At 42.7% G+C, this 19624-nt stretch overlaps 1 protein-coding gene across 1 annotated transcript; it reads right to left on the bottom strand.

Moving 5' to 3' along the window:
- Positions 1–64: 64 nt before the first annotated feature.
- On the bottom strand, positions 65–18336 carry gfm2 (GTP dependent ribosome recycling factor mitochondrial 2). The gene is made up of 20 exons (XM_076283987.1): positions 18188–18336; positions 17949–18027; positions 17795–17840; positions 17609–17706; positions 17081–17206; positions 16381–16469; positions 15772–15860; positions 15240–15300; positions 14755–14940; positions 13260–13340; positions 12762–12910; positions 11678–11818; positions 10912–11011; positions 10289–10493; positions 9710–9786; positions 9374–9512; positions 6864–7049; positions 6504–6619; positions 3064–3246; positions 65–678 (listed from the first exon to the last, which is right to left on the bottom strand). Exons 1-20 carry the CDS (start codon positions 18221–18223, stop codon positions 550–552), a joined length of 2316 nt encoding a protein of 771 aa, XP_076140102.1. The 5' UTR covers positions 18224–18336; the 3' UTR covers positions 65–549.
- Positions 18337–19624: the final 1288 nt, after the last annotated feature.

The following is a 19624-nucleotide window of genomic DNA, read 5'->3' as shown; positions in this document are numbered from 1 at the left end:
GTGTGGTGAGGTAACCTATTGGACATATTATGCACCCAATGACAGACCCACTCAACAACAAGTCTTACGTTCACATACATTTATAGCCACATACACATTTTAAATACACAGCAACATCCATATGTCACTGACCCACTCATACATATGCACTCACACTTAGAAAAGACTTTAGTCCAACTGAGTTTTGTGATGAAAGACCTTCCATGGTCCACCCCTGCTCCTCTCAGTTCCTGCATTTGACGGCCATACTGGGGGGTATTCCAGCGTGGTTTAGTGACAAATCTGGTTAAGTTAACTCAGAGTAAGGGGTAAACCTCCTAATAGAAAAGCTGTATGGCTTCATTCTCCTTACAAAACAATGCCATAGGGCTCTTGTTGTAGGAGCTTTACTACTTACTCTGAGTTAACTTATCCAGGTTTGTCACTAAACCACTTACTTGGAATTCCGCCCTGGTCTCTGCATAGATGTCAGACCTTTGATTCGAAGATCGGTTTGAAGCCACTGGTTCCTTCACCTCCATGAGCCGACCGATGCAGTAGTAAGTGACCTCACGCCAGGCCCGCCATCTTCCTGAGCAGGGCGGTCTGGTCCTGAGGGGTCATGGCCTCGTAGCTGGACAGTTGCAGAGAGAAGGTTGCATTCCCCGAGGTCAAAGTTCGCATGACCGTAGAGTAGCCCTGAGAGGCAAAGAGAAAGTGGAGATGTACTCACAGATGATGACACAGATACGAAGTAACTTTGTCCATCCCGTAGGACATTTGCCATCCAGTGGTTTACAGTATGTGACATACAGAACAAGAAAACTATATGATGAAATGACAAGTCAATCCACCAGGATCTCTACGGGCTGGGAGCTAAAACTGAATGAATGGGTCATGTGTCAGTGGTCTGGTTGCGTTTGCGCTATCCTGCCCTGACACAACCAACTAGGGCTGAAAGATTAATCAAAATCAAAGGCTGCGATTATTTGTGAAAGTACTACAGGCTCTGACACAATGGTCAATACTGTCACTTTATGCTTTTTTACATTCATGTCACCCACAGACAAGTCATGTCCATCAATTAGAGGAACTGACATGATGCTAACTAAACAGATGTGTCCCATCCTTGGATTAATAGATAGAGCAGTTCATAGTTCACCATCATCTTAATTGGTAATGCTTCAACACATGTTATGAATGTATTATAGTGAATCTTGAACTGCAGCTTGACTTATATCGCAAGTCAAATCACATCAATGCACAATTGCAACTGTCAGAAAAACTTCAATTAGATATTTTCCCCAAATTGTTGTTATTCCTTATTCTTTTAAACAGGCTAGGGTTACACCTCTGCTAAAGAAAAGTACACTTAATCCAACTGAGGTGAAGAACTACAGACCTGTCTCCCTTCTTCCTTTCTTGTCAAAGGTTTTGGAGAAAGTGGTCTTCAAGCAAGTTTGTGACTTTCTTCATCAGAATAATCTACTAGACCCTATGCAGTCTGGTTTCAAGAGTGGTCATTCTACTGAAACTGCTCTTCTGTCTGTGACTGAAGCATTGAGAGTAGCTAAGTCCTCTGCTCAGTCATCAGTATTAATTCTACTAGATTTATCTGCAGCCTTTGATACTGTTAACCATGACATTCTCCTATCTATACTATCTGAACTGGGAATTTCTGGAAAAGCTCTTGACTGGTTTGAATCTTACCTTAAAGCGCGTTCTTTCAACGTGTCTTGGCAGGGACAGGTATCTAAGTCTCATGCCCTCACCACAGGTGTGCCTCAGGGATCAGTATTAGGACCCTTGCTTTTCTCTATTTACACCACTTCCTTAGGTGATACCATTCGCTCCCATGGATTTGACTATCACTGTTATGCAGACGACACTCAACTTTACCTGTCTTTCCCACCTGATGACTCTAGTGTTTCCCACCGGATTTCTGCATGCCTTAAGGATATTTCAGCCTGGATGAAAGATCGGCACCTTCAGCTTAATCTCTCAAAAACAGAGTTTTTGGTGTTTCCAGCTAAAACAGCTATTCCCCAACAGATTAACATCCAGCTTGACTCAACTTCACTGACCCCAACTAGATCGGCACGAAACTTGGGCGTTGTAATTGATGACCGACTTAACTTCTCTGAGCATATAGCTTCTATTGCAAAATCATGCCGGTTTATGCTTTACAACATTAGGAAGATCAGACCTTATCTGACACAAGATTCCACACAACTTCTTGTTCAGACCATGGTCATCTCTAAGCTGGACTATTGTAATTCACTATTAGCTGGCTTACCCGCTTGTGTAACAAGATCATTACAGCTGATTCAAAATGCTGGAGCACGCCTGGTCTTCAATCAGCCAAAGAGGACACATGTAACTCCTCTCCTAGTTACTCTCCATTGGCTCCCTATAGTAGCCAGAATTAAATTTAAATCTCTCACTTTGGCCTATAGGACACTAACTAGATCTGCTCCTAGTTATTTTAATTCAATAATCAAGCCTTACATGCCCAACCGCCCACTGCGGTCTTCTGGTGAGCGTATGTTGTGTCGACCAGTCATAAAAACTGGGTCTAATTCCAGACTCTTTTCTTCAGTGGTTCCATGTTGGTGGAATGAACTGCCCAGTGCTCTCCGTTCCTGTGGTAGTTTTGGGTCGTTTAAGAGGGGTCTAAAGACATTCCTATTCAACATATACTTAGTTGTTTAAGCGCTTATGTGTTATGGTTTATATAATGTTGTTTTTATTTTAATTGGGCTGTTAATTAATTTGACATTATTGTTTATTATTGATATTCTCCTTAATGTAGTCTTAGCATGTTATTGTTTTTATATTATTGATTGAATTGACATTATTGTTTTATTATTGCCTTTCCCCTTTTTTACATTGCTTTTTTTATTAGGCTATTGATTGAATTGATATTATTGTGTACTACAACTATTCTCCTTACTATATTTGACCTAGATTTTAATCTGTTCCCTGTTCATTTTTAAATATTATTATGTTGTTTTGTATTTATATGTCGCTTTGGACAAAGGCGTCTGCTAAATCCATAACCATAACCATAACCATAAAACCCACCATCATTTCGGCCAGTGGAACCGTGGCCAGCAGGACCTTGTTGTCATGGCGACTCTGGACGTCCTGGATGGAGCCCCGTCGTTGCGCGAGGTCAGCTAGCACAGGGCTCAGTAGCTCCTCCCCAACAGTCACCTCCAGTGACATCACCGGCTCCAGGACCTGCCCACCAGCCTTCTTTAGCGCCTACACACACACAGACACACACTCAAACATCACAATCATTCAATACATTGTGCTCCCTAATTCTTCTTAAAGGCTCCAGGTTTAGAAATCATTGTAATGGTTAAATGACCTGTTGTGGCAAAATGGCGAATTACCTAGTGCTCCCACTACCGTCTCCTAGCGCAAAACCAGCCTGACAAGATCTGCCCTAGCGTCCCGGCAAAGTCTGAATCGGGAAGTCCCGTGAGAAGCGAGAACGAGCGAGAAACACAAAATGCTTTAAATTCTCTGGACATACACACTCTCCCCGGTTAGCCATGCCGGCTAGATATAAGATGGCTTCATTTTTCAGATGTTCATCATGGCAGAGCCAGCGGAAAGACTAAAAAGACGGTTGTGAAATATGCACTCCGAAAGCTGTAGGGGGAGCTCCGGAGAGAAAAACGTGACAACAAAAGTGAGAGAACGGTGAAGAAACGTCTGGAGTTACAGAACAGCCCTTTGAACCACACTCTAAAGAAGATTATTTTCCTTTCATTACCAGTGTTGGGAGTAATGCGTTACAAAAGTAATGTTATTACTGTAATATATTGCTGTTTGCGGTAATGTAAGGCATTACAAAAAAAAATTGGGTAATATTTACTCGGTACAAACTTCAGTAATGCGCGTTACAATGCAGTTTAACCCAAAATTAAGCGCTTGTTTTGTTTTGATACATATTCGCAAACACCATGCGAGAACAACAGAGGAGAAAAAATCCGCGCAAAATAGTAGAACGTTATCTCCTGATACTGATTATATGACTGTGGCTGCAGCAGACTCGCAGGCGGACTCTATTTGCGGGATGGACATAGCCTAAGCCTACGCTCATTCTTTTCAGCTTGTCAGAGACAAGGCTATGAAGAACATAGTTAGTGCACTTTGTGAGCGAAACCGAAAGATCTCTCTGCTAGCGAAATAGCACAAGTAAATTAATGAAACATCTAAAGTAGTGCCACGCTAATCTTTTTGATTCTTGATAAAACACAAACTATGCTGTTGTGCATGTCAGCTTTGTGCTGTGAACTTAAATTGAAGAGAATAAAGGGATAGAAATGCAGAAAAAGATTGTGTAGCCTGGCAGTGCCACCGCTCACACCACGCGCAGCACTTTGCGTTGGGCACCAAAGGACAGAGGGGGCACCCAAATGTAACCAATGAATAGTAGCTGAACTGCGTTTCACTCTTCATCAATAACGTTTACAATGTCAAAATGCACTAACACGATGTTACATGCAAGTTTGATACCTTTTGGGTTCTCTCAGTCACCACGTAGTACTAGAATTGGTGGGTCTTCAATCATTCGTTTTCCAAGCATTTAGGCTACATGAAGCACATGATATGCTGAGTCGACTGAAACGCATTCCATTCAGATAGCTAGGTGGATACCAGGCTCATAATTCACTTGTATTCGCAAAACGAAATGTGAAGCAACATGTCATTGCATACTTCCATTTCCAAAGCAATGAAGGTTGCTTAAAACAACTTAACATTGTGCATATTATTGTTAATATTGTGTTATCAATGTAACTCAAACAAATAAGGCTTGTAAACAAGAGCTGGCAAAAGGGCATTATGACAACGTAAAGATCAATGCTCTTAAAGTGACAGTGCACCATTTATAAGTAAAACAGAATTTCTTCAGAAATGAATGTTTAAAAATACACAGTAATGGTCTGTAAATAATAGGCCTTTTATTTTACTTTAGGTGTTTGAGTTATCATTTAAATGTCACTCACTCAAAGCCACTCACTTAGGGCACCGAAATGGCCAGCAGGCCACCATCTTGACATGTCTTTATTAAAGGAACTGTTTGTAAAAATTGTATTTCAATTAATCATAAAATTGCCCTGATGTGTCACTAGACATTCAGAAATCATGTTCATTTCAAATACTTATATCACTAACAACAGTAGTCTGGACAGGATATTGTCATTTAAAAAGTGAAGTTGCAGCCCTCAACTGATGAGGGTTGATGTTGTCATGTTGTGTTTTGGCCTATTGTGCCACCCTCCAGCTATCTACTAATCACAAAGTCAGTAGTGTTTCGTCATCCGGTTGCTAACTCTGCCAGTCAGAGGGGAGGGGAAGGGGATACACCGCTCTACAGTAATTTGAAAGTGATTGTAGTACCCGTTTTGGCCACAATCTTACATACGGTTCCTTTAAGCTTTGATTTACAATATAGTAGTAGGCTCTCTATTGATTTTAATGAGTAGGCCTACGCCTTAAAGTTACAGTATTTCTATCACAATTTACCAGACTTTGACCTTTTGTCGGTTTTTAACAAAATTCTGACTATGATTGTTCCTTGTATTGCGTTATGAGCACTGCGCCTATTGCATTCTACTGTTGCCTTAAGCCTAGCTCAGTCATTATGCTATACCACATCTCCCTCCATTGGAAGAGCAAGCTGCATCGAGCGTAATAAACTGCATTTAGAATGGCAAATCCATATTTCTAGATATTTTGGTAAAAGTAACTTAAAAGTAATGCAATAGTAGTGTAATGCCTTACAATTCAGAGACAGTAATATTATAATGTAACAAATTACTTTGAAATGACAGTAATAAGTAATGCATAGTACATTACGATTTTGAAGTAACTTGCCCAACACTGTTCATTACTCTTCTTTTTCTCTCTCTCTCACACACACACACACACACACACACACGGACACACATACACGGACACACACATACACACACACACACACACACACATCTTGAGCATGTTCATCATGGCAGAGCCAGCGGAAAGACCAAAAATATTGTTGCAAAAGTGATGTTTGAGTGTATAAATACTCTTTTGATATAGATATACTCTTTTGGTCTCTGCATTTATCCCAATCCGTGAATTAGTGAAACACACTCAGCACACAGTGAACACACAGTGAGGTAAATCACACACTAATCCCGGTGCAGTAGGCTGCCTGCAACAACAGCGGCGCTCGGGGAGCAGTGAGGGGTTAGGTGCCTTGCTCAAGCCGTGCCTACTGGTCGGGGTTCGAACCGGCAACCCTCCGGTTACAAGTCTGAAGCGCTAACCAGTAGGCCACGGCTGCCCCAGGGGAAGCTCGGTAGAGAAAAATACCACAACAAAAGTGAGAAATCGGTGAAGAAATGACTGGAGTTACAGAACGGCCCTTTGAACAGTCTAAAGAATATTATTTTCCTTTCACTACTCTCCTTTTTCTCTCACACACACACACACACACACACACACACACACATACATACCTTGAGCATGCAGCGCGACACACACGCTGCCACCATGGCCAGTGAAGTGCCCGGCTCCATGCTCACACTCTGAATCGTGGTGCTCACGCCCTGCATCGGGTACCCCAGCAACGGACCTGGAGACGCAAGAGAGGGACGACTCAAAAATAGGCATCGCAGGGTATTAACCTCTGAAACAGGTCAAGTTTACAGAGTGTGACAGGTCAGGTTTACAATGAGCATGTGAGTGGCTAAAACAGGTCATGTTTGCTGTGTGCATGTGTGTGTGTGTGTGTGTATGTGGAGGGATTAGGCTGGCGGCACCTGTTGGAAGTGACCCCCCATCACCTTTCAGCCTCTGAGGTCAGGGCTCATGGTTACCTTGGAGATAAGCGCTGTGCACGCCATTCTCCACGGCCTCCCGCAGCTCAGCAGGAAGCTGCAGCTCCACTTCCTCGTCTAGGTAAACGGCACAGGAAGAGGAGCATGATGGGTCGTCACTGGGGTGGACCGACAGAGTGACCGTGGCCACATGTCTCCGCTCCCCCACCGTGCGGTCCAGAGTGTCTGAAACGCACACACGGACGCATGCACGCACACAAACACACACACACGGACGCATGCACGCACACAAACACGCGCACACACACACACGGACGCACGCACGCACGCACGCACGCACACACGCACACACACACACACACAGACATGAATTTCAAGTTCAAGTTACATTTAATACAGCAATACAGCAATCTGTGTCATCATCTCAAAGCACTTAAGAGACTGAAGATCCACTCTGAAATAAGAAGCCTTTGGTAACCTCAAAAACCGGATCAGTCATGGTAGGCCCAAGAGTCTCTGAAGCGATAATACCCCATCAGAGAGATATCTGCCTCATAACGTTAATTTCTGTTGAGGACTTAAAAGATGTGTTTTGTGCTTGACAGGTGGAGGCTTGGTCCGGCTTCAGAAAGTAAAAGTCCTCATATTTATTCCAACTACTCACAAAACCAGATGATTCTAACTTGCACAGCCCTCAGCTAGGTAGATCAACTAATTTACTTTTAATTCTTTTACAACTCTAGGTGGTCACAGTATCAGAGTTCTACAGTACATCAGTGTTACCATAGCAACCTTTATGCTCAAGGGTGAGCAAGGGCAATCTAAGAAGTCAGGTGACTTACAAACCACCCACGCCTACAACAACAGGTCAAGCATAATTTCAACCTTATATCATACATTTATGAGCTACTATAACCACAGTGCATGACAAAGACTAAAGACTAAAGACACACACACACACACACACACACACAGACAGGGAGGGAGAAACTGACTCTTTTTTTACAATAGGGTAAAAGATCCCTGCACATACAAATTCTTCAAAATAGTTGATGAAAAGTAAATTGTCAAGATAATTTTCTTATCTTTTTTACCACTTATGGGGACACATGCATACAGCATACACACACTGATACACACACACTAGGGATAAGGTTCTTTTTTTTGGGATTCCCCACTTTGGAGGTGGGGAATTTTCAAGTCCCACCTGACCCTACCAACCTGGCAAAATAGTAACGTTAAAATATTATTATTATTTTTTTGCATTTTGGTTCCACGTTACATTTCCTGTCTCGGGCCGCTGGATCAGATGTTATTTTTTAATTTTACTTGTCTAATTTTACTGTTAATAACTCCTAGGTTTGTGCGTGGCTATTTTGTTTTGAATGTATGATCTTCCTTGTCAAAAATAGGGAATTATTACTGTAAAGATAGGCACGAAAACTAAAAACTAATTTCCTCCTGTTCATCGCACCCCACTAGTGGGGCCCGCCCCACACTTTGAGAACCACTGCACTAGGGCAACCAGATTCCCTTGTGTGTGTGAAACACACAGACAGATGCAGACGCACCTGAGGATGGCATTCAAGCTAGAGAGAAAGTTGTGCACTTTAGTGCACCCTAGTGGTAAGGTTATGCAATGTTTACATTAAAATTACAATCCTATATCACACCAGTCCCATAAATTAACGGTCTAGACCAGTGTTTCCCAAACTTTTTTTCTGGGGACCCACTTTTTAAAAATGACAAACCATCGCAACCCATTTCACTTCAGATCTAACATGCAACCACCAATATTGTTTTAGGCCACAGGTTCTCAAACTTTTATATGCCCCCCCCCCCAACCATTCTACACTGCCACATACGTAATAGCGCCTAGGTCTGGCCTACTACCACTACTATTACAGGGATTGGTGATGCACTGACTCAGTTTCCCACAACTCTGCAATCTCAATTACACATGAAACAATGTTAAATATTTTCAAAGCTATAAAATTCTCGCTCAGTTTTGTACACACACAACCTCAGGTTTTCCTCATCCTGCTTTGAACACAGTTGTGTTGCATTTTGAGCACCATCAGCGTGGAAAGTTACCTAAAAGATAACATTTTAATGCGCATCCGAGAGTTTGGGGATATTCTTGCATTCTATGCAATCGTCACTCTTCAACATAGTAAGCTGTTCCTGTATATTTAAAGAGAGATGTATAGGCTACGTTGCGTTACAGACAAATGGATCCATAACAGCATTAATTCCGACGTAAACATAGCAAATAACTCAAGTCGTTATATTGTAGCCTATTTCTGGAGGTTTCTTTGGAAAGTTGGATCCGCATTGAATCCGCAAGTTAAACGTTTGCTTGTTTGTAGGCCTTATACTAAGGCTGTGTACATATTGATGTTGTGACAAGCTATGTTGTTGTAAGAATGTGAAATGAATAAATATCAGAACAAGAGGCTTTTGCGCAATAGCCAAAAAATAATAGAGTTTGCGAGGTGGAAAACAGATTTGGGTTGACTTGTGATTGGCTGAGGTGGCGCTGAGCTGACCTGTGGTGGATGCCGATTGGAGGATGGTCTCCCGGTAGGCCACCTGCAGAGGGCCCAGGTGTGTCTCGATGCCGTACTCCCTCCTGATGCGATCGTGGATGATCTCAATGTGCAGTTCACCCATACCACACAGAACAGTCTGGTGAGGGAGGAGGAGGAAGAGAGAGAGATAAAGAGAGAGAGAGAAGAGAGAAAGAGAGAGAGAGAGAAAGAGAAGAGCCGATAGGGCAAGCTGCAATTTGATTCTGTAATTTAATGTTAAATGATTGAGTGTTTGTGTTTCTCTCTCTTTCTCTATGTGTGTGTGTGTGTGTACATGTGCGTTTGTGTGTTTACCTGTCCAGAGTCAGGATCTGTGCGGACCTTAAGACTGGGGTCCTCCCTCTGTAGGCAGGTTAGGGCATGGTCCAAGTCTACACACACACACACACACACACACACACACACACACACACACACACACACACACACACACACACACACACACACACACACACAAAATGAGGGAAACATATCTCAGCAGTAACTCATTGAATGCCAAGCTGGTTTCAGAAGCTTTGTCCTAGAGTGCCAGCAATCTAGACCATTGTTGATGATTTTTGTACAGCCACAGCTTGTTCTGTGTTATAGCTATGAACACATACAATGGCTTGTTTAAAAGGTGAGACTTTAAGCTCTCAGTGGGTGCAAACAGTGAGTTTTCGATCGTCATATATTTCATTTCCATTCATCACAGAGTTCCCAAAATCACATATAAGGTTTTTTAAAAAAAGCTAAAAACGTAATATTACGTTTTTGGCACTCAACGCATGGGAAGGAAAAACGTAATATTACGTTTTTGGCACTCAATGAGTTAAGATGACCTGACACACTGAGCTCAATGTGTTGGGTAGTGGCGCTGCTTTGGTGCCTCACCGGCCTGCTTGGCCATGGATGGCGGCTCTATGGAGCAGAAGAAGACGGGCTCTGGCACCTCCACCCCCGCCAGGACCAGCCCAGGGGCCTCCCTGCCGCCCGCTCCCCCAGCCGAGCCTCTCCGCTCCTGGGCCTCCTTCTGAGCACGCCGGCCTGCAGCCGCCGCAGACGCCCTGGAGGACACGATGGTGTCGCCCGTCACCGTCTGGGAAGAATGAAAAGTAAACACACACACACACACACACACACACACACGTACATGAACGACACAGGTACACACACATAGACACACACACAGACACACACAGACAGACAAACATACACGTGCATAAGTCAGGTCCTGTTTTATCAGTGACAATAACAGTGGATATTTCTGTGTACAGTATGTGTTTATGTGTAGTTATATCAAGTGTATATGTTTTGCATACATTTGTGTATGTAGTACTGTGTACATTTGTGTACACATGTGATTGTCTTAGTCATAAATTCAAACAGATCAATCGTGTATCTACGACTGTGCATGTTCAAACACAGGCCAACCAATTATCCGGTAGCAATGCTGCCATTGCTCCATCATACTTATAGAGTGTGTGCATATGCGCATGTGTGTGTGTGTGTGTCACCTGTTTAAGTCCAACAGTGAGAGCGATGTTCCCTGCACTAAGGGAAGGAATCTCTACATGCTGGTCAGCAAATGGTAGCAGCAGACGACTCATCCTCTCCCTACAACACACGAGTGCAGCTATTAGAACATGAATCAGTTACCATACATATAAGCACATGAATCAGTTACCATACATATAAGCACATTAATCAGTTACCATACATATAAGCACATTAATCAGTTACCATACATATAAGCACATGAATGTGTGCTTTTGAATTTCCCTTTGGGGATCAATAGTATCTATTTATCTATCTATCTATCTATCTGAATCAGTTACCATACATATAAGCACATGAATCAGTTACCATACATAGATAGATAGATAGATAGATAGATACTTTATTGATCCCCAAGGGGAAATTCAAGAACATATAAGAACATATACATATAAGAACATATACATATAAGCACATTAATCAGTTACCATACATATAATGATTCTATTCTAATCTAACCTCAGTACAGCTTAGATATACATCTAATTATGCTAATGAGGGGCAGAGGAAGACTGGACAACATTAGGAGAGAGCTTGAACACAAAACACAACACAACATGGACACAACATGTGAGAATGCCGCTGGAGCATGCAGAGTAGTACATCTTATTACCAGCACATAGTGGCTGAGTTCAAAACACTGAAGTAAGCTGTGTTTATGTCTTCAGTGTCTTCAAAATGCAGTGTTTGTGAATTTCTGAATGAAAGAATTGAGACAGGACATACGTTCCGTTTCTGTTGATGTTGTGGACCGAGGACTGGGGCTTCATAGAACCGGAGTAGATGCGCAGGAACACCAGTGGACCTCTCTGTTTGTCGTGGATGACCTTAAAGGCCAACGCACACAGGTCATCTTTATACCAGCGTCTGTAAACACAACACTCTCTTTTCAGTATAAGAATATCAACCGTTGAAGCAGGGAAAACCCTTGATGGAAGATGCAAAGGAAAGGAAAAGAGCTTCAGACTGAGCGAGGGCTCGCACAAGTATCGACACGTACAGACGGTAGGGGGAGCTTCGTAGAGAAAAAGCATCAGGCTTGCCTGGTATCCCTTTAAATATCAATAGATTGTTAAATTCAAGAGGCACCTAATCCAAATCCTATTTTGTGCGCCTGCTGCGCTTTGCATCTTCACAGAGGCGTCCTGAGTGCCTCAAATTGAAAAAAAAGTTCAACTCAGTGGAAAAGCGCCCAACTTCACTTGCGTTTTACAAGTAGCAAACCACCCCCTGTGTGATCGCACTCTACAACCTGCAGTGGAGAGGGTAACCTTGAACAGGACCATAAAACACAAAGCTATTTTAAACTGGTCTATAGTGTTAGATCAGTCTTGATATTGCTCATATACTAATAAATACTACTGCAAGTTAGACAGTTTCACAAAAATAAAGACTGACTCGTTTTGGACTAAAGAAACGTTTGATCAGTGCCAGATGGTGAGCTAGCTGCTTCTGTCTGTGCTGTCCACTGGTGTAAATATGGTGTGCTAGCTCATTCTCTGTGCTCTCTGATGGTGTAAATATGGTGTGTTAGCTCCTTCGGTCTGTGCTGTCCAATGGTGTAAATATGGTGTGCTAGCTCCTTCTCTGTGCTCTCTGATGGTGTAAATATGGTGTGCTAGCTCCTTCTCTGTGCTCTCTGATGGTGTAAATATGGTGGGTTAGCTCCTTCTCTGTGCTCTCTGATGGTGTAAATATGGTGTGCTAGCTGCTTCTGTCTGTGCTCTCTGATGGTGTAAATATGGTGTGCTAGCTGCTTCTGTCTGTGCTGTCTGATGGTGTAAATATGGTCTGTGGCGGTTGAACGCACACCAGATCGTGATGCCTCTCGTCGGGCGCGGGCAGGTAGAGGGTGATGGCATCCAGGAGGGGCTGCACACCTTTGTTCTTCAGGGCACTGCCCACCAGGACGGGCACACCTCTCCGTGCCAGTGTGACCCGCCGCACAGCCTGCTGAAGCTGCAACACGCACGCACGCACACACGCACACAAGATCAAAACAATTAAACAAACATTGAACACTGACATACTTACACTAAAAAAGACCAGAATGCACACACCAGGGATGGGAATTAGCACGAGTCCACATATGCTGATAAAATATGAAAGAGGCTGGTAGATTTCCAATTTGATTTACTATTGAATGGCTTGTGAATTTTACCATTAATTTTGCACTGGCTGAAGATTGAAGATTAAAAGAACATTTTAAAAAGTTAATTTTCCATCCCTGCCACTCTCACACACGCACACACAGAGACAGAGACACAGACACACACACACACAGCACAGTGTTGTTTTCCCCACTCACCTTCTCTGGAGGAACAGCATCAAAGTCCTCACTGAACTCCCCCAACAGCAGCTCAGCAAACTCATCATCGAGATCTGCCACCTGAGCGCGCACACACACACACACACACACACACACACACACACACACACACACACACACATCATGGTTATTCACTAATCCATTAATCAACTTTAGAATGTGTACATTATCCCAGTATCACACTATGTTACGATATATTTAACCATACATTTAACCATATATTTAACTTGGACTACAATGAATTTATTTTGGTGCATTTGTTAACATCAAAACATAGATTAGGTGTGAGGCGCTGACTGTACCTGTCAGGTGTGTGGTAATATAGACACTGACTACACCGGTCAGGTGTGTGATAAGGGAGGTTCTGACTTCACCAGTCAGGTGAGTGGCAATGGAGGTTCTGTCTGCACCCGTCAGGTGTGTGGTAATGGAGGTACTGACTGCTGTCAGGTGTTTGGTAATGGGTCATTCCACGTCAATTCAACCAGGGCCCACGCACTTAGGTCTCAAAAAATTCTGAAAAAATTACCAGGTGTACCTATGTTACCCAGGAGACACACTGTAAAATTACTCTTATGTAAGATCAATACTTTCCAAGATACAGCCAGTTTTACAGGGGGAGGGGGGGTGTCGATTTTGGTCGGGCTCTTTTTTTTGTCAAAGTTCACAAGCCCACATTTTGCCCTTGTTCAGGGTGGAAAATAAAAAAGAAAAATTTGCATAAGACAAGTCAAATTGGTGTTTTCAAAAAGAAGGGATCATGGAGAATAAGGAGAAACATATTTAAAAAATCTTTGTATATTCCCACAAGGTGTTTGGGTGCTCTGAAAATGATAACCAAAATGATTTTTCAGACTTGTGAGGTCTGCTGTTCAGACACTGAAGGGATTTATTTTCTGTTCATTGCTTTTTGTGAGAGTAAATAAATAGCCTATGTTGAGTACAAATATGTCTTCTGAAGGCTTAAACAGAGCCCAGCCAAAAACTCCAATAAAATTTGTATCAACTTTGAGGGACAGCTATGACCATGCAGGATTATCCAGACCAAACGTGACGATTTTGCTACATACTATTCCTATTTATGTACCAGCATGCAAAAATGAGCCTCCTACATGGTTTAGTTCTTGCGCTGTGGGCTTGTGAACTTTGACAAAAAAAAGAGGCTGGACAAAATCGACACCCCCTCCCCCTGTAAAACTGGCTGTATTGATCTTACATAAGAGTAATTTTACAGTATGTCTCCTGGGTAACATAGGTACACCTGGTAATTTTTTCAGAATTTTTTGAGACCTAAGTGTGTGGGCCCTGGTTGAACTGACGTGGAATGACCCTAATGGAGGTACTGACTTCACCTGTCAGGTGTGTGGTAATGGAGGTACGGACTGCTGTCAGGTGTGTGGTAATGGAGGTACTGACTGGTGTCAGGTATTTGCTAATGGATGTACTGACTACACCTGTCAGGTGTGTGGCTCACCTGTTCTATGAGGGCCCCTCTGGCATCGTTGGTCTGTTCAAGCAGCTCTGGGTCGTCCCCTGGCCCCAGGGCCGTCACCTCAAACGTCCGGCCATCATCCTCACGTCCTCTAGGCCGCCAGGTCATCCGTTGCTTGGTGACCAGGTCCACCAGCCCACTGAAGCTCCTCCCAGTACCGATGGGAATCTGACAGGAAGTATGACAGACACTGTGACATCACCACCTCAGCATCCTCTACAGTGTAGTGTTCCATCTAGACCCTGGGAAAATGTTTGATGTTTGAATGGCTATCATGTATGCTGTCAACTAATATCTACATGTATGTGTTATCATTCATCTTTATTCAAATATTATTTATACCTATTGTGATAACAAATGATTTATGTAACAGAAGATTTCCTTCTTCACCAGGAATAATAGGACAGTATATGATTGTACATTAATTATGTGAGTATGTAAAGCGTGACTGTAGAGAACAGTGGTACCTGCAGCAGGACTGGGTTGGCCTTCAGTTTGTCCTTGATGCTCTGGATGGAGAAGCTCAGGCTGAGGAGAGACATTTAAACAGATGCAGTTTCAACCCTGACCTATGACCTCTGACCTCCACCAGAACCTCAAGGAATCTAATCAGGCGATTGGCTGATAACAGATTATCCTACAATGTTCTAATCTACATTGTCCTTCATTGTCCTACCATTCTTCTACATTTCCTTATGCTCCTTATGTGAGAGTGTTTGTGTGTGTGTGTGTGTATGTGTGTGTATGTGCTTGTGTGTTTGTGTGTGTGTGTGTGTGTGTGAGAGTGTTTGTGTGTGTGTGTATGTGCTTGTTTGTGTGTGTTTGTGTGTGTGTGTGTGTGTGTGTGTGTGTGTGTGTGTGTGTGTGTGTGTGTGTGAGTGTTTGTGTGTGAGTGTTTGTGTTTGTGTGTGGGTTTGTGTGTTTGTGTGTGAGTGAGTGAGTGAGTGAGTAAGTGAGTGAGTAAGAAAGAGAGAGACCGTGTGTATATGTGAGTATTACCTGGCTCCAGGCTTGTCCATCTTGTTCAAAAAGCACACGCAAGGCACTTCATGCTTGTCTGCCTGCCGCCAAACAGTCAAGGTTTGGGCCTTGCAAACACAAACACACACACACACACAGATTGAGATGAGCATCCCCAGGCCTGTGCACTAGCTGCAGATGTTTACTACACTAGGCATATGTGTCCATGTGTGAGGTGCTGCTGCTCCTCACCCAGGGTTCCCACTAAGTCAAATGTAAAATTCCATGACTTTTGCCTGACAAAAAAACTGAATTTCCATGACTTACTATAGTATTTACTAACGTATAGCATTCAAGAATATTTTACTTTTAAGAGTGGAAGATGAATAAATGGCCATTGAATAAACAAAGTTGGGATACTCAAAGAAGCAGTAAAGCAAATAACCAAATACACACCAGTTCTGCGTAGAAGTATTTGTATTAATGTATTTTGGCAAGTACATTTTAAACTGCCACAACAAAATTCCCTGAAATTCCATGACTTTGACCCAAACATTATAAAATTCCCTGAATTTCCATGTCTGGAATAGACTTTCCAAAATTCCATGATATTCCAGAAATTCCATGACCCCGTGGGAACCAGCTCACCTCCACCCCTGCTGAGGCGTCGAACACGGCCACAGCCCCGTCCAGCACTCTCAGCGCTCTCTCCACCTCCAGGGTGAAGTCCACGTGCCCTACAGCAACACAGCACCACCTTCATTACAACAAACTTCAAAACTAGTCAATCTCAGATGATCTAGTATAAGTATATATACTTTTTTGATCCCGTGAGGAAAAATTTGGTCTCTGCATTTAGTGAGCTGCCTGCTACAGCGGCGCTCAGGGAGCAGATCTAGCACTGTTTTGGACAGAACATGCACTAGAAAGAATCATACAGTACATGTTGCCCTGATTCAAACAATACAGTACAAACAATCATAAAACTGCCATCAAATAATACTCCCGCAAAATAGCCTCAATCCAGCTTGAATTCATCTGGACACAACACAAGAAGCAGGAGCATCAATGCCAACCTGGAGCAACCTTTAACTTTGGCCACATACAGAGGCTATACAGGCAAAACAGACAGACCGAAGACGAACAGCAGACCACGCGGAAACTATCAGCAGCAGCGTCATTTTGATACTGCAGTTATGTAAAGCACATTGAGTTATGTAAAGCACATTTGAATGACCTCTGTGTATGAAATGCGCTATATAAATAAACTTGACTTGACTTAACAGTCAGGGAAGGAGGATAAAGATGGATCACAGATCAAAATGGACACAAATGATATGAAGGGCACCTGGTGTGTCTATGAGGTTGATCCTGTGCTGTTTCCAGTCGAAGGTGACGGCTGCTGACTGGATGGTGATTCCCCTCTCTCTCTCCTGGGCCATGTAGTCCGTCACCGTGTCCCCGTCATCCACATCTGAGCGGGGAAAAGACAGAGAAAAGGGAGCCCTACAGGGTCTGAGAATAGGTTGAGATAATACTGTGGACATCAAAGTAGACAGTTATGGGAAGTTCATGACGAGAGGTACGTTCAGTTCCCAGTCCCCAAATTATCACTAACTCTCCATAGGTGCACCTGAGGATATGCAATCTCTCATTTATGAAAAGTGGTGATGTTTTTTGGGCCAAAAGATAACTCCATCTCCATGTTTGACCATGTTCTGGCCGTACCAGGCTACACTACACTAGCTATACTGCTTAAATACTTTAGCTATTTATCCAGACAACATTCTCATCACTCTCAAACATCATCAGGAAGGTAGCCCACTATGCTCTGTAGCCCCAACCTGTGGGGGCCCAAAATGTCATGTTTACTAACCGCCCAACGCTCTGATGTAGCCGGAGTAAAAGAGCATCCTCTCCGTGGTAGTGGTTTTCCCTGCGTCGATGTGCGCCATGATGCCGATGTTTCTGATTCTATTGGGGAAAAAAAGGGATGTTTATTTACTATTTGTGGCATTTTGATTTAGTGCCTTATTTAATATAATCAATATGACAGGCATACTTTGATATATGCGGGGTGACCACTTGTCGTGGAGATTTGACATCATCTGTTGAAACAAAACAAAGTCATGTTTAGCTCTATAAAGTTCAGAGGGGGAAATAGCTTAAGTTAGCTCCATCAGTTTGTTGTGGGTTAAGGGGCACATTGGACACACCTGGCAAAGATCGGTAGCTTCTTTTCCCCTGCCATCTACACCCGAGCGTTTGAGCTCCATTCTTGCAGGAGCAGACATACTGCAGGATGCAACACAATACATTTGTGTCGATTAGCGAGATGCTACCAAAGAGTATCAAACATACTCTTTGATGCTACTTGTTAGATATCCTAAGGTTAAATGAATGACTGTATCGGCTACAGTCACACTAACAAGCAAGCTCTAACGTTATCACTTACCGCACGCAAAATGCTAAATGTTACACCAAATCGCATAGTCTATCCTTTCAGGGTATTTACGGATAGGATATTTGAAGATTCATATCCAAAGTCTGTTCATATTCATGGACTTGAGCAGATCGGTCAAACTTCATCCACTGACATGTCCCTGCTCACGTTAGGTAAATACAGTGTAACTGTAACACATGCACACAGGAAACAAGGAACTGTGTATTTTGTTCCAAGAGCGTATTCGTTCCGGGCTGCCCAGTGGACGGACATAGCAATTTGATGACAGCCAGACATGGGCAGTATTTTAATTATATGTATTTTAAATACGTATTTAATTACTTTAGCGTATTTTGTCATTAGTCTTTTGCAGGATTGGAACAAATCTAATGTAGTTTGTAACAAAATACTCAGAGGGATTGTATTTAGAGTAGGCTATTTCAAATACTTAAATACTGTATTTAAAAATGGTCAACATGGGTTGTAAACCCATTTTTTTTGCACCGCCAATATAATGTCACCCTATAGACAAGTTAAAAGCATTATACAGTATTTGTCTTTTCTGTTTCATCATCCCCTTAGAACACTGAAAGTGAAAAAAAAAAGTAACTAACTTCAGGAGCTTGTCAGGTATGTCAAGTCAATACTAAAATGTGAAAAAGATACAGATAAGATACTGAGGGAGAACATTAGGACATGGACCCCATATGACCATGACCTTTGACCCCAAGACCTTGAGTACCTAATAGCTGATGTTCATTCTCACTACAGGACAGTATTAAAACCACTTAATGGATTTGACATGAGGATTTATGTCAGGGATAACATCCGCCGAGGTATGCAGAAGTAATGGAGGAGATGGACACAAAGACCTCCCTGATGCAGAAAGAGTTTTCTCCACCAAGTTAATTAGTTCTGTATATCAGGACCCCTTACAGGATGTTATTCTGTTTGTTTCTTTCTACTGTTATACTCAACTGTTGGAGTTCACGCACCAGGCAAAACATTACAAACTGAAGGCACAGACGCCAATTCACCATTATTCTGTTTGTCCCCCATGCTGCCAGTCATTTATGTAGGCAATAGGCATGCATTTATAGCACAAAAAGGGAAATGCAGTTTAAAAAGAGGCCGACCTGTTAAATTTGTCGTTCTACATTCATTGGTTACAGAAATGATGGTGGGTAGTATGCCATGTCAGTGGTTCTTAAGTGGTCTGGCTTTGGGACCCACAATTTCCCATGTTCATAAAGTCGCGACCCATATATATATTTTTAGCGTTCAAGCCAATCGATATGGTGAGCTACATGGTAAGACAAGCGAAGTGCCTGTAGGCCTACTTGTTTGGAACATGTATGTTTGGCATTAGCTTACATTTGTGAAGTCTTCAACTCTTGATGTCTCCTTTCAAAGTACTCGACAGGTATGACTTTGACAGGGGTGCCTTGT

Source organism: Alosa pseudoharengus, unplaced genomic scaffold (assembly GCF_046254945.1).
Source record: "Alosa pseudoharengus isolate Yale_2024_CS ecotype anadromous, Long Island Sound unplaced genomic scaffold, YU_APseudo_1.1 YU_APseudo_1.1_scf_14, whole genome shotgun sequence".
Classification (NCBI taxonomy): domain Eukaryota; kingdom Metazoa; phylum Chordata; class Actinopteri; order Clupeiformes; family Clupeidae; genus Alosa; species Alosa pseudoharengus.
The sequence above is the reverse complement of the archived record's forward strand: the minus strand, read 5'-3'. Positions and strand labels throughout refer to the sequence as shown.